General features: G+C 40.7%; 1 protein-coding gene across 2 annotated transcripts in view; it reads right to left on the bottom strand.

The window, feature by feature from the left end:
- Positions 1-1,573: 1,573 nt before the first annotated feature.
- LOC118358997 (transforming growth factor beta receptor type 3) overlaps positions 1,574-13,832 on the bottom strand; it is a 139,534-nt gene continuing 127,275 nt past the window's right edge. For both annotated transcript variants that reach the window (XM_035737104.2, XM_035737103.2), the window contains exon 17: positions 1,574-8,726. In XM_035737104.2, the coding sequence (XP_035592997.1) occupies positions 8,605-8,726 (122 nt within the window). In that variant the 3' untranslated portion in view covers positions 1,574-8,604. The remainder of the gene's footprint in view (positions 8,727-13,832) is intronic.

Raw genomic sequence — 13,832 nt, 5'->3', positions numbered from 1 at the left:
AAATGACACTTGCAAATCTTATTGAACGTATTCAAATGTTGCGTTACACGTTTGCGAACATTGTTAAATATTTTACACATCATGATACAAGCTTGCGATATTAAATTACACATTTGCAACCACGAATCGCAACATGCGACCACAAAATAAAAATGACAAACTCACGTAGTTCTTTCGTCATAATAATCCCATACCTACTTGGCCACGTTCACGAACTAGGACAAAGCCCCCCAAAACTGTCTTGACCTACTCAGTAATAATTGGTTACGTCCCTATTCTATGGTAATCCTCTCTCTGGGTTGTTGGTATGATTCAATACTTTCTGATGTACAGAAAGTCTGTCCCACGTCGCAAATGGCACTATATTCCCTATATAGTGAATGATATATAGTGAATGATCCAAAAGTAGTGCACTACTGTATATAGGGAATATGGTGCCATCTGGGATGCAGCCCTGTGTCTGAGTGCTTTAGCTTTGGACTGTACAAACTGGTCTGGTCTGGTTGAATGGTTGTCAAGGAAGAACACATTTTCTCTGTTATAGAAAAGAATCATATCAAAAATCAGTGATCTCAACATCTGGTTGTGGATCTGAGGAGGCATATGAATGAAGGGTTCGAGAAGTGTGCAAAACAAATTAGTCATAACTTGGAGAGGGGCCTGTCCCGCTGAGTGAGAAATCACTCCTGGACTGGTTCTGGGCGCCTTCACACACAGGTAACATAAAACAATGCTTGAAGCCAACTGTCGATCACACAAAAAGGACAAACGGCTGAGCACCTTCATTCAGTTGCAATTTAATCTTTGATTGATATCCTTTTCCTTTGCAAGCAGCGTGTCTTACTAAAAGCCTTTAAAGCCATGGGGAAATGGAAGGTGTAGGGGCTGACACTCAGGCCAGCAGAGTGACATCATACAGGCAGGGCCACATGCAGGACTTTTTGCCCTCCAGTAGTCAGTAAGTTTTGAGAAGTGTGGCCTGGACTGGTCAACTCAAACATGGTTGGGATGACATCATTATCAGATCTCCCATCCAACTCACCCTGGGCCTCTCTCTCTCTCTGACAGTATGAAATCCCACTATGTGTATACATGACTCCAAGGACCCTTAATCAAAGGAGAAGATGGGCCTGATTAGCTTGTGGGGAGAGAGATCGAGAGAGTGTGTGTGTTTGCGTGTGTGCATTTGTCTGAGTGTGGTCGTACACGTGTGTACACGTTTAGGCGGTCTCCCCCTCGTCCCCTGTGCTAGAAGGCCACATGGTTTGCATCATGTAATGACCTCACCCAAGAGGGGCCTGATGACATCATCAACACGCTGCCAAACCTAACACATCATTACTACAACTCATTAATATAAGACAAGGCACACAGGAATAGGGATATCTACACTGTTCTGGGTGAGATAATGTCTAAGTAAAGTACAGAATGAAGCATATATGTCTCCGTCCTTACCAACATTCAATAGTCCGAAATGTACTTTCAGCCTGTTGTTATTTTACAAATTTGACGCTTGATAGAAACATAAGAATAATTGTTTAATCAGAGGAAGACAAGAAAAAGGCCGAACAAGTTATGAAGGATTATATGAATTTATTATGTATACAAATGTGGATACAAAATATCATGCATATTTACAGCATGTTTTATTTACAAAAAGCTTTGCAAAACAAAAACAAAAATCGTATTAAGAAATAGCTTTGAGAAGAAGGGTATTTCGACTAGCATTTGAGAAGGGACTTCTTTGGTTGTGTTATGAAACTACAAAAAAAAATGTTTTATTGTCACATACACCAGAAAGGTGTAGTTTTAAAGGGTCAACCATAGTAGTATGGCACCACTGGAGTGGAGCAAATGTTAGCGATAAGTGCCTTGCTCAAGGGCACATCAACATACTCATGTTTTCAAACCAGCAACCTTTCGGTTATTATCCCAATGCTCTAACTGCTAGGCTACCTGCCGCCCTACAGCCAACTGACCAATGGTAGGGAGAGGGCATCTACAGTACATTGACTATCAAATTGTGGAAAAGTTTTAAAGATTTTAGACTTGAACATATATATACAGGTCCTTCAGAAAGTATGCACACCATTTACTTTTCCCACATTTCGTCGTGTTACAGCCTGAATTTGAAATTTCTTAAATAGATATTTTTTTTGTCATTGGCCTCCACACAATACCCCATAATGTCAAAGTGAATTATGTTTTTAGAATCTTTTAAAAATTCATTAAAAATGAAAAGCCGAAATGTCTCGAGTCAATTAGTAGTCAACCCTTTTGTTATCGCAAGCCTAAATAAGTTAAGGAGTTTAAATGTGATTACACATAATAAGTTGCATGGACTCACACTGTGTGCAATAATGTTTCAAATTATATTTTAATGACTACCCCATGTCTGTACCCCACACATACAACTATCTGTAAGTGAATTTCAAACAGATTCAACCACAAAGACCAGGGAAGTTTGCCAATGGCTCACAAAGAAGGGCACCCATTGGGAGAAAAAAAAGAGATATTGAATATCCCGTTGAACATGGTGGGGATATTAGTTACACTCTGATATATAAACCGCTCAGGGATTTCACCATTGAGGCCAATGGTGGATGTAAAACAGTTAAGAGTATAATGGCTGTGATAGGAGAAAAAGAATGATGGATCAACAACATTGTAGTTACTCCACAATACTAACATAATAGACAGAGTGAAAATAAGGAAGCCTGAACACAATAAAAATATTCCAAAATATGCATCATGTTTGCAACAAGGCACTAAAGTAATACTTGGTCCTGAATACAAAGTGTTATGTTGGGGCAATATCCGATAGAACACATTACTGAGTCCCACTCTCCATATGTTCAACCATATTGGTGGCTGCATCATGTTACGGGTATGCTTGTAATCATTATGGACTGGGGAGTTTTTCAGGATAGCTAAGAGGCAAAATCCTTGAAGAAAACCTGGTTCAGTCTGTTTTTCACCAGACACTGGGTGGTGAATTCACCCTTCAGCAGGACAATAACCTAAAACACAAGGCCAAATCTACACTGGAGTTGCTTACCAAGAAGACAGTGAATGTTCCTGAGTGGCCGACTTACAGTTTTGACTTAAATCTACTTGAAAAAGTATGGCAAGACCTGAAAATTGTCTAGCAATGATCAACAACCAATTTGACAGAGCTTGAAGAATGTTGAAAAGAATAATGGGCACATTTTGCACCATCCAGGCGTGGAAAGCTCTTATAGACTTACCCATAAAGGCTCACAGCTGTAATTGCTGCCAAAGGTAATATTTCTGTATTTAATCTTCAATAAATTTGATAACATTTCTAAAAACACGTTTTCACTTTGTCATTATGGGGGTATTGTGTGTAGAATAAAAATCTATTTAATCCATTTTGAATTCAGGCTGTAACAACAAAATGTGGAATAAGTCAAGGGGTATGAAAACTTTCTGAAGGCACTGTACAGAAAAACATAGAGCCCTTTCAACCATTACAACATATTAAATAGTAGAACACAACTCTCTCTCTTTTTCTCTCACACAAGTACATACATATTCATACACATTCAGCACACACACACAAACTCACAAAATGAGGTAGATAAACGTTGATAAAAAGGTTCAAACAACTAAAGCAATACAATTTGTTATTATGTACTGTATGAAAGTGGGGCCCCTCTTACAGGTTGGCTGTAACCAGCAAACCTCCCCTGTGCTACTTTCCACAATACTCTATCACTGTAAGATTTACTAACAGTGATTTGCAATATTAACTTACAAATAGAATGTCTAATCGAATCCAAATTCATAAAGTGTAATTTCAGATGGAACGTCCTACAGAGAGGTTATTCCTCTTCATAGGTATTTGGACAATAATGGGAATATGAAGGTCCTCAACCTCCTGTACCCCGTTAGACAGGGAGGAGATAAAAGGAAGAGGCAGGTTCATGGGTAAACGTCGAGCAGTCAGTAAGAAAAGCCAGTGAACTACAGGAATGTTATCAATGCAAAATGATGAATGTTGAAGACTGCCATTCCACTAGAAAAAGCAACATTTCAGAGAGAACTCACATACACTATAGCTATAAAAAAAAATAATAAAGGAAAAACTCTTCTGGCACAGCTAAACCTGTACTACGACAGATGACTATGTGATAGGAACAGACTATACAGAAAATCAGATCTTTTGATTTATGGAAATAAAATGTTATGCTACTTTTCCATTGTGTTTATATAGCACTTTAGTCTTGCTTACTTATATATTATCAATAATGTCACATTCGTGTTCATATGTAAGATGTGGGTTTCAAATATATTACTTTTGTAATGCTATACAATATCTAATCGTCTCTATGTTTACAAAGAATAAATTCATTAACAACGGTATCCTTTTAAAGGTAGTCAATGGAACCAAATTCAACACGGAGTGAGAACTAATGGGTTTGGAAACGTTCTAAAAAATCAAAACATCACATGAAGAAAATTGCCAATATTTATATATATCTTTTAGAAAAAGAAATATATAAAGTAATATACAGTGCCTTCGGAGAGTATTCAGACGCCTTGGCTTTTTCTACATTTTGTTACGCTACAGCCTTATTCTAAAATGGATTTAAAAAAAAGATTCCTGATCAATCTACACAAAATACCCCATAATGACAATGCAAAAACAGGTTTTTAAAAATATCACATTTACATAAGTATTCAGACTGTTTACTCAGTATTTAGTTGAAGCCCCTTTGGCAGCAATTACAGCATTGAGTCTTGGATATGACGTTACAAGATTTGTCACACCTGCATTTGGGAGTTTCTCCCATTCTTCTCTGCAGATCCTCTCAAGCTGTCAGGTTGGATGGGGAGCATCGCTGCACAGCTATTTTCAGGTCTATGCAAAGATGTTTGAATGGGTTCAAGTCCGGGCCACTCAAGGACATTCAGAGACTTGTCCCGGAGCCAGTCCTGCGTTGTTGTCTTGGCTGTGTGCTTAGGGTCGTTGTCCTGTTGAAAGGGGAATGTTCGCCTGTCTGAGGTCCTGAGCGCTCTGGAGCAGACTTTAAACAAGGATCACTCTGTACTTTGCTCCGTTCATCTTTCCCTCGATCCTGACTAGTTTCATAGTCCCTGCCTCTGAAAAACATCCCCACAGCATGATGCTGCCACCACCATGCATCACCGTAGGGATGGTGCCAGGTTTCCTCCAGACATGATGCTTGACATTCAGGCCAAAGAGTTCAATCTTGGTTTCATCAGTCCAAAGAATCTTGTTTCTTTTGGCCTTTTGGCAAATTCCAAGCAGGCTGTCATGTGCCTTTCACTGAGGACTGGCTTCCGTCTGGCCACTATACCATAGATGCCTGATTGGTGGAGTGTTGCAGAGATGGTTGTCCTTCTGGAAGGATCCCCCATCTTCACAGAGGAACTCTAGAGCTCTGTCAGAGTGAGCATCGGGTTCTTGGTCACCTCCCTGACCAAGGCCCTTCTCCCCCGATTGCTCAGTTTGGCCTGTCGGCCAGATCTAAGAAGAGTCCTGGTGGTTCTAAACTTATTCCATTTAAGAATGATGGACCTTCAATGCTGCAGAAATGTTTTGGTACCCTTCCCCAGATCTGTGCCTCAACACAATCCTGTCTCGGAGCTCTACGCACAATTTCTTCGATCTCATGACTTGTTTTTTGCTCTGTCATGCACTGTCAACTGTGGGACCTTATATAGACAGGTGTGTGCCTTTCCAGATCATGTCCAATCAATTGAATTTACCACAGGTGGACTCCAATAAAGTTGTAGAAACATCTCAAGGATGATCAATGGAAACAGGGTGCCCCTGAGCTTCATTTTCGAGTCTCATAGCAAAGGGCCTGAATACATATTTTTTTATACATTTTCAAAAAACATATTTCCGCTTTGTCATAATGGGGTATTGTGTGTAGATTGTGTGTAGATTTAATACATTTTAGAATAAGGTTGTAAAGTAACATATTGTGAAAAAAGGGAAGGGGTCTGAATACTTTTCAAATGCACTTGTATGTACATTTATGAAAAATAGAAAGAGCACGACACAAAACAATTCACAGTACTGAAAGAGTCAACAATAGATTGTCTCTAGGTAGATACTTTCAAATATATATAATTTTATCCACAAATATATTTATACTCTGCTTTCTTCTGTGGAGACAACTACACATGTTTACATACAACACAGGCTCAAAGATTTGCGATAAAACACTTAACACATAAAAGTAGGATCTAACGCAAATTATGTTTACTTAACGTATTGGGTTCTCTTTTACACGCCCAACCACAAAGTAAAATTAGTACAAACCATCCCTTTTCTCCTAAAAAAAGATATTTCTATTCAACCCCCCCCCCCAATTACTAAAAGTAAAGGAACACCAGAGAACATTCATGGATTCTATGACGGTGGGATTCTTTTGGCTTTGCATTAGCATGGCACATGACATAAAAAAACAAACATGTTGTATTGTCACATACACCGAATATGTGCAGTGAAATGTGTTGTTTTACAGGGTCAGCCATAGTAGTACAATTATGTACACAATCATGTACATCTAAGTGCCCATACTGGGGCGGCAGGTAACCTAGTGGTTAGAGCGTTGGACTAGTGACCGAAAAATTGCAAAATCGAACCCCCGAGCTGACAAGGTAAAATCTGTCGTTCTGCACCTGAACAAGGCAGTTAACCCACTGATCGTAGGCCGTCATTGAAAACAAGAATTTGTTCTTAACTGACTTGCCTAGTTAAATAAAGGTAAAATAAAATATGTCTATAAACACAGAGAGAAACAATACATGTTGAACATGACACCAGGGCGTAAATAATCAGGATGTGGAATGTTTGTCGGAACAAATACACCATTAAGATTACAAGATGGCGCCAGTATATTGCAACGTTGAACTATTTCATGCCCTGGTGAGTAAGATTGACAATGTATTTACCAGATACAGAAAATATACTTGAAAGCTGAGAATCTGAGTATGATTTACTGAACAAAACCAGACAATTACTATTTTGGCTTATATTTTCATTCCACAAACTCAACTATATCAGGTTCTTAATTATTTGCTGTGAAAAATGTAAATGTTGGTATGAAATTGTGTACAACATTATTATGTACAATCAGAATGAAAACAGCTGAAGGCCTAGTGGTGTCGGACCCAGATCGAATGGCACGTTGTTTTTGTGGTTTAAATGTAATGCCCAATTACTGTGCTCCAAATGTAATGCCCAATTACAATACTGTATATATATTTATGATCCAATACTGCAGCATGTAGCATTTTAGTTACCTCACAGTGGATAAAAACATAAAACATTACAGTATATATGGGAATACTGGCCAAACATAGCCACTTTACCATGTCTTATTTAACAACATAAGGCTTCGAATGCACACAATCTTGCACATTATATTTTGACTTTCTCCTTATAACATTTTATATTATTTACAATAGTTGCAAAAATATATATATAGCTTTACAATGGCTGTTTCTATATAGTATATGAGAAACCCATACTGCCGAAAGCCAAGCTGTGTAACACCAATCAAACTTGAGACGAAGGACTGCAAAGCAATCATCACTCAATATGACCAAATGCACACCGCTGATACTTTGTCATCGATGTTGTCACAACAGTATGTTTAGACGGATGCGTTGCCAAAGTCCTGACCGATTGTCATGACTAGCTGGCTTGCAAACATGGTTCATCAAGATATCTTTCACATTACTTTTGTCTTTCACATTTCTTGGTATCTATCTATATATGTATATAACTTGCTTGGTTATTAAGTCCTTTCAGATTCCAAGTGATTAATAGCACATGGCAGGATGCTTTGAGGGGAAAAGAGACTGCCGACAGGCTCCTTCTCACACTATTGCTCTCTGATTCAACTCGTTGATTTGACTATCTCCTATAACATGTGGATAGGAGGTAGCATCTATTATTTATATAGCATATTGATATATTGATAGGGGTTAACACTCTGGTTGACAGCCATGTTGTTCCTCTCACTAGTCTTGCTAACACCCACAGATGGTGTGTGCAGACAGGCAGCTTTACGGTCTCCAGTGCTATTGGTGTACACTAGCTTGTTTACAGCTTCAACTAGACGTTTAAGGTCAAAACAAAATTCTCTGTTGTGGTTGCAGAAAAAGCAGCATTTGGATAAGAAAAAAAGTCTGGTATTTCACTAACAGTTGTTTCTTGTCCGTAGCTAGAGTTCTATCGCTCTAGAGATGTGAGGCCTTGTTGCCTTTCTGTGGTATTAGTACTATTTCCCCTTCAGACCAGGCCTTCCAGTACAGTAGCTCTGTCACAAAACCTTAACGACTTGTGTTGAAATAAAATGGTACACATCGAATTTAACCAGCAACATCAGGCTTTCTTACAAAATCCTTTTGTTTGTCTTCTTTTTTAATAAATTCTTCTTCTTTGTTTTCACAAAGCATCCCAAAATAATTCCTTTCATCGAGCGGGGAAACAAATGTTAGCAAACCCAGTTCCCTGTGACCCGTGTGGCCCTTCCTGTGGCCCTGCAGAGGGGTGGGGGGCTCTCCTTCTCCGCTGGCCCCGGACTGGCCCCAAGGTTACGCTGTGCTGCTGCTGGAACAGGGCGTGCTTTGTGTGCTGCCAATACTGTGGGCCGCACTGCTGTTCTCTGAGGCTGGGGGCTGGGGCTTCTGGGCCTGCTGTCGGCCAGCTGTATCACCTGGATATGGAGGGGGAAGGGTTGGGAAGAGAGAGAGGGAGAGGGGTGGGGGAGAAAGGGGAGGAAGAGCCAAAAAAATTGAGAGAGAAGATTGCGTGAGGGAGGGAAGGGGGAGAGAGGGAAAGAGAGAGATAAGGGTTGATGCAATACATCACAATTATACACATTTCAGCTATGTTCTTCTGTGCCACTGCCATTTATTCAAGATGTCTTGTTATCTAGAGGCCACAGGCTCAATCTGGTAAGACTGATGTTTAAACGAATCTCCTTAGTTCTCCCAGTGATACTGGTTGTCCCATGTGGTGACCATCACTTCACTGGGAGTTGTTGTTAAGTGAAAGCAACAGTCGCCTAACACACAACGACTCAACTCCTTTAAGTCAGTCAATCAAAGCGGAGTGTCTCAAATGGAAAGAACTGAATTGAGGTATCTCAATCCAGCTCTCCCCTCTGTTATCTGCAAGCAATTAGCAGAGCTTTAGCAGATGTAGCAGAATAAACATGAGACAGAGGCCTTCTGCCTGGATCTCAAACCACTGACTTGTTTATTGTTCTGTGTTTAAATGAGCATTCCCGCTTGTAGATTCCTGGGCTACAGAGCTGGAGACAGAAAGTTAGGAGGCAAATAAAAATGCTTCCATTTGTTTGGAAAGCTTGTCTGACTGGAAACTGAAGGCATCTGAAAAAAGCCCTGTGTTTGTTTTACATATCTGGCACACTGTGCTTCTGGTATTAAAATGCACTCCGTCCGTTGTTTGTTTGCAAGCTGAGCTGTCTTCCTTCCTGCATAGCTTAGTGAGGACCATAGAGGATTCGTCCTGGTGAGAAATGGTACACTATAAAGCAGTAGCCACCAACCTTTTCTGAGTCAAGATCACATTCTGAGTCAAAAAGCAAGCAGAGATCTACCACTCAGATCTGTCTTAAACATGACGTATAAAATATAAGCCTATGAAACATTAACCAATTAACCAATTAACAATTCTGTAGCAATGAGGTTTGTGCACTAAGCTATAGGCCCAATACATTATCACTGCATATTAGCTACGCTTGAATTGCCCAGCCTATGTTGTTCTTCTCAGACCAATTTGAAATAAAATATATGATTACACTGGTAATAGATCATGCTGCTGAGTGAGCATAATCATTTGCTTAAAATGTGTTTACTGGACTGATGGCCTGCATCTGATGGTCAGTCTGAGAGAAGGGAGGAGCAGCTGTGAGGCTGCCTCTCACCCAACTCACCGTCCCTCCGCTCTTCCTCCGCTGAGAAAGGAGGACATTCTTCCAGCTGATGGCAAAACTCAAGCCGTACTGCATTACTCCTATGACCAGAGAATGTTATGTTTTGCGTGTGTGTGTGTGTCAGTGGCAATCGGTGTCATTTAACATGAGGGAAGATTATTATTTTTTTGATGAACATGGATTTATTTCTATTACAGCAAATTGGTTGACTGTCAATCATTTCCATTCCCCCAGCTCAATGTAACATTGATAGGTTTAGGCATGATACTGGAATTTTCCTTGTACCCAATAGGAGGTTGCTACAATCTAGCCAAATGAATGAAAACGTACAACGTAGGTGCACAGGTTGAGATTATTTTTAGTAATCAAGGTGACACTCTTGCCAACATCTAGCAGACCTAGTGTGTAATCATTAGTCTAACAGTTGCAAAGAAGAGCTTATTGGACAACTTGAAGTACGTTTATCTCCGTTTCATTCCGCTTGCTTCCATTTAAGAAGTGTTTTTCAACAGAATCGGAGCAATGAATAAACTCCTAATCACACGCAAACACAGTTCACTTTCATAGCAGCCACATACAAACAGCTCGTTGTATATATAATTCCTTCTCACATCTATCTACGTGCTCTCCTCCTCTCACCTTTTCCTTTTGTTTGTGGACCAGTGCACAACACATCAGCTGTCTGTGACCAGGGAAAAAACCTTTCCATGCCAAACCTTTATATCATGACTGCTAACCGCTACACAGTCTACATCGTTGTTACATACTGTTATTTACTATAACTAACACATTAGTAAACACGCTACAATCATGCAGTGCAGTGTTCAGTCAGCAGCAAGCAGTCTAGCAGTTACATCGGCGGGCCCCGGTGGCAATAAATTGATAAAACCACCTTGACTTGGAAAAGTTCCAGTGTTGAATAGCCATATCCAGCTAGCTAACATAGCATCCCTCTCTGTTTGATCCGGGTGTTTGAGTGGGCTAAACTAGCTAGCTGCATTTGACGGTAGCTAAGTGAAAAATATATATACAATGAAATATAAACTCAGCAAAAAAAGAAACATCCCTTTTCCAGGACCCTGTCTTTCAAAGATAATTCTTAAAAATCAAAATAACTTCACAGATCTTCATTGTATAGGGTTTAAACACAGTTTCCCATGCTTGTTCAATGAACCATAAACAATTAATGACCTGTGGAACGGTCGTTAAGACACTAACAGCTTACAGACGGTAGGCAAATAAGGTCACAGTTATGAAAACTTAGGACACTAAAAAGGCCTTTCTACAGACTCTGAAAAACACCAAAAGAAAGATGCCCATGGTCCCTGCTCATCTGTGTGAACGTGCCTTAGGCATGCTACAAGGAGGCATGAGGACTGCAGATGTGGCCAGGGCAATAGATTGCAATGTCTGTACTGTGAGACGCCTAAGACAGCGCTACAGGGAGACAGGACGGACAGCTGATCATCCTCGCAGTGGCAGACCACGTGTAACAACACCTGCACAGGATCGGTACATCCGAACATCACACCTGTGGGACAGGTACAGGATGGAAACAACAGCTGCCCGAGTTACACCAGGAAGGCACAATCCCTCCATCAGTGCTCAGATTGTCAGCAATAGGCTGAGAGAGGCTGGACTGAGGGCTTGTAGGCCTGTTGTAAGGCAGGTCCTCACCAGACATCACAGGCAACAACGTCGCATATGGGCACAAACCCACCGTCGCTGGACCAGACAGGACCGGCAAAAAGTGCCCTTCACTGACGAGTCACGGTTTTGTCTCACCAAGGGTGACGGTCGGATTCGCGTTAATCATTTGAAGGAATGAGCTTATGACCGATTTGGAGGTGGAGGGTCCGTCATGGTCTGGGGCGGTGTGTCACAGCATCATCGGACTGAGCTTGTTGTCAATACGGGCAATCTCAACGCTGTGCGTTACAGGGAAGACATCCTCCTCCCTCATGTGGTACCCTTCCTGCAGGCTCATCCTGACATGACCCTCCAGCATGACAATAACACCTGCCATGTTGCTCGTTCTGTGCGTGATTTCCTGCAAGACAGGAATCAGTGGTCTGCCATGGCAAGCGATGAGCCGGGATCTCAATCCCATTGAGCACGTCTGGGACCTCTTGGATTGGAGGGTGAGGGCTATGGCCATTCCCCCCAGAAATGTCTGGGAACTTGCAGTTGCCTTGGTGGAAGAGTGGGGTAACATCTCACAGCAAGAACTGGCTAATCTGGTGCAGTCCATGAGGAGGAGATGCACTGCAGTACTTAATGCAGCTGATGGCCACACCAGATACTGACTGTTACTTTTAATTTTGACCCCCCTTTGTTCATGGACACATTATTCAATTTCTGTTAGTCACATCTCTGTGGAACTTATTCAGTTTATGTCTCAGTTGTTGAATCTAATGTTCATACAAATATTTACACGTTACGTCTGCTGAAAATAAACGCAGTTGACAACGAGAGGAGTTTCTTTTTTTGCTGAGTTTAGCTCTCTCGCTCTCAATTTGTTCAAAACTGTTCAACTCTAGTGGTTCTTTCTTTAAAGGTTGCAAGCTTACACCGCGGGACTTAGAGGTACCACGGCTTCACGGCTTCATTGCTCCAGACCACCGCAGGGGGGAGTTAGAGCACTCATTATGAGTTTTAAAAAAAAATATATATTATATATATAAAACATTTCTTACTGAGCCTTTCCATAATTCCACGCAAGCGTCTTCAACTGTCTTCTGACTGTGTTGATTTCTTTATCAACATCTTTTATTTAAAATTTGTTTTAACCTTTATTTAGCTAGGCAAGTCAGTTAAGAACAAATTCTTATTTTCAATGACTGCCTAGGAACAGTGGGTTAACTACCTTGTTCAGGGGCAGAGCGACAGATTTTTACCACTAGGCTACCTGCCACCCCATAATGCATTATGCTTTCGATAATAAAAGAATGAAACAAATACTCTTTCAAAATACAGATGATGATTTAGCTATGGATCCATATTACTATGGGAATAAATATCACTGATTTACAGAACTATTGGAACAAAGTTGTCTAATGAAGGCAAACAATTTAGAATCCCCCAATCCTCTTATGCTGTAGCCTACTCCCAACCATCACGTTGTACAGTGCCATATTTTCCATTCCATCCTAACGGAAACCCTGAGGGTTTCACTTTTTGTTTTTCAAGGAATAGAAACATCATAATATTAATCATATTAATTAAGTCACATTTCTTAAAATCTATCCTATATACTATGTTATCACAAAAAAGGTTTTAGTCTTCTGGCATTACCAGATAATTTATCAAATTCTTCTCAAATATGCCCCCTGGTGGTCAAACTAGCACTACCTTGCATTAACAGAAAAATGATTGACTATTAAACAATGTGCCACAGAATGCTGCAGATGACAACTTTTAAAGGTGGAACCACTGTATTGTCTTTCTCCCTCTGAGTCAACTACTCAGCACATTTCATGCACTGCTGTGCTAGCTAGCTGTAGCTTATGCTTTTAGTACTAGATTCATTCTCTAATCCTTTGAATTGGGTGGAAACCATGTCAGTTCATGCTGCAAAATGTTTAATGTTTGACTATTTTAATTTTCTGAAATTCACTGAGGAAGAGGTTCCTCCCCTTCCACCTCTGAGGAGCCTCCCCTGGTGTATGTATGTGTGTGTGTTGCGTGGCTCTGGGCCCACAGCCTGCCTGGTTCCCTCTTTCAGACCCCTCGTCTCTCTCTCTCTGCTCTAATGTTTGACAGAGCAGCGCTGCCAAAGAGCTCCAGCTAAACACAGTCCATATACACACAGAACCCTGCATGGGCTTTCAAACACAAAAGGCCTCAGCTCTCTTTAACTTA

Source organism: Oncorhynchus keta, chromosome 26 (genome assembly GCF_023373465.1).
Source record: "Oncorhynchus keta strain PuntledgeMale-10-30-2019 chromosome 26, Oket_V2, whole genome shotgun sequence".
In the NCBI taxonomy this organism is placed as follows: Eukaryota; Metazoa; Chordata; class Actinopteri; order Salmoniformes; family Salmonidae; genus Oncorhynchus; species Oncorhynchus keta.
The sequence above is the reverse complement of the archived record's forward strand: the minus strand, read 5'-3'. Positions and strand labels throughout refer to the sequence as shown.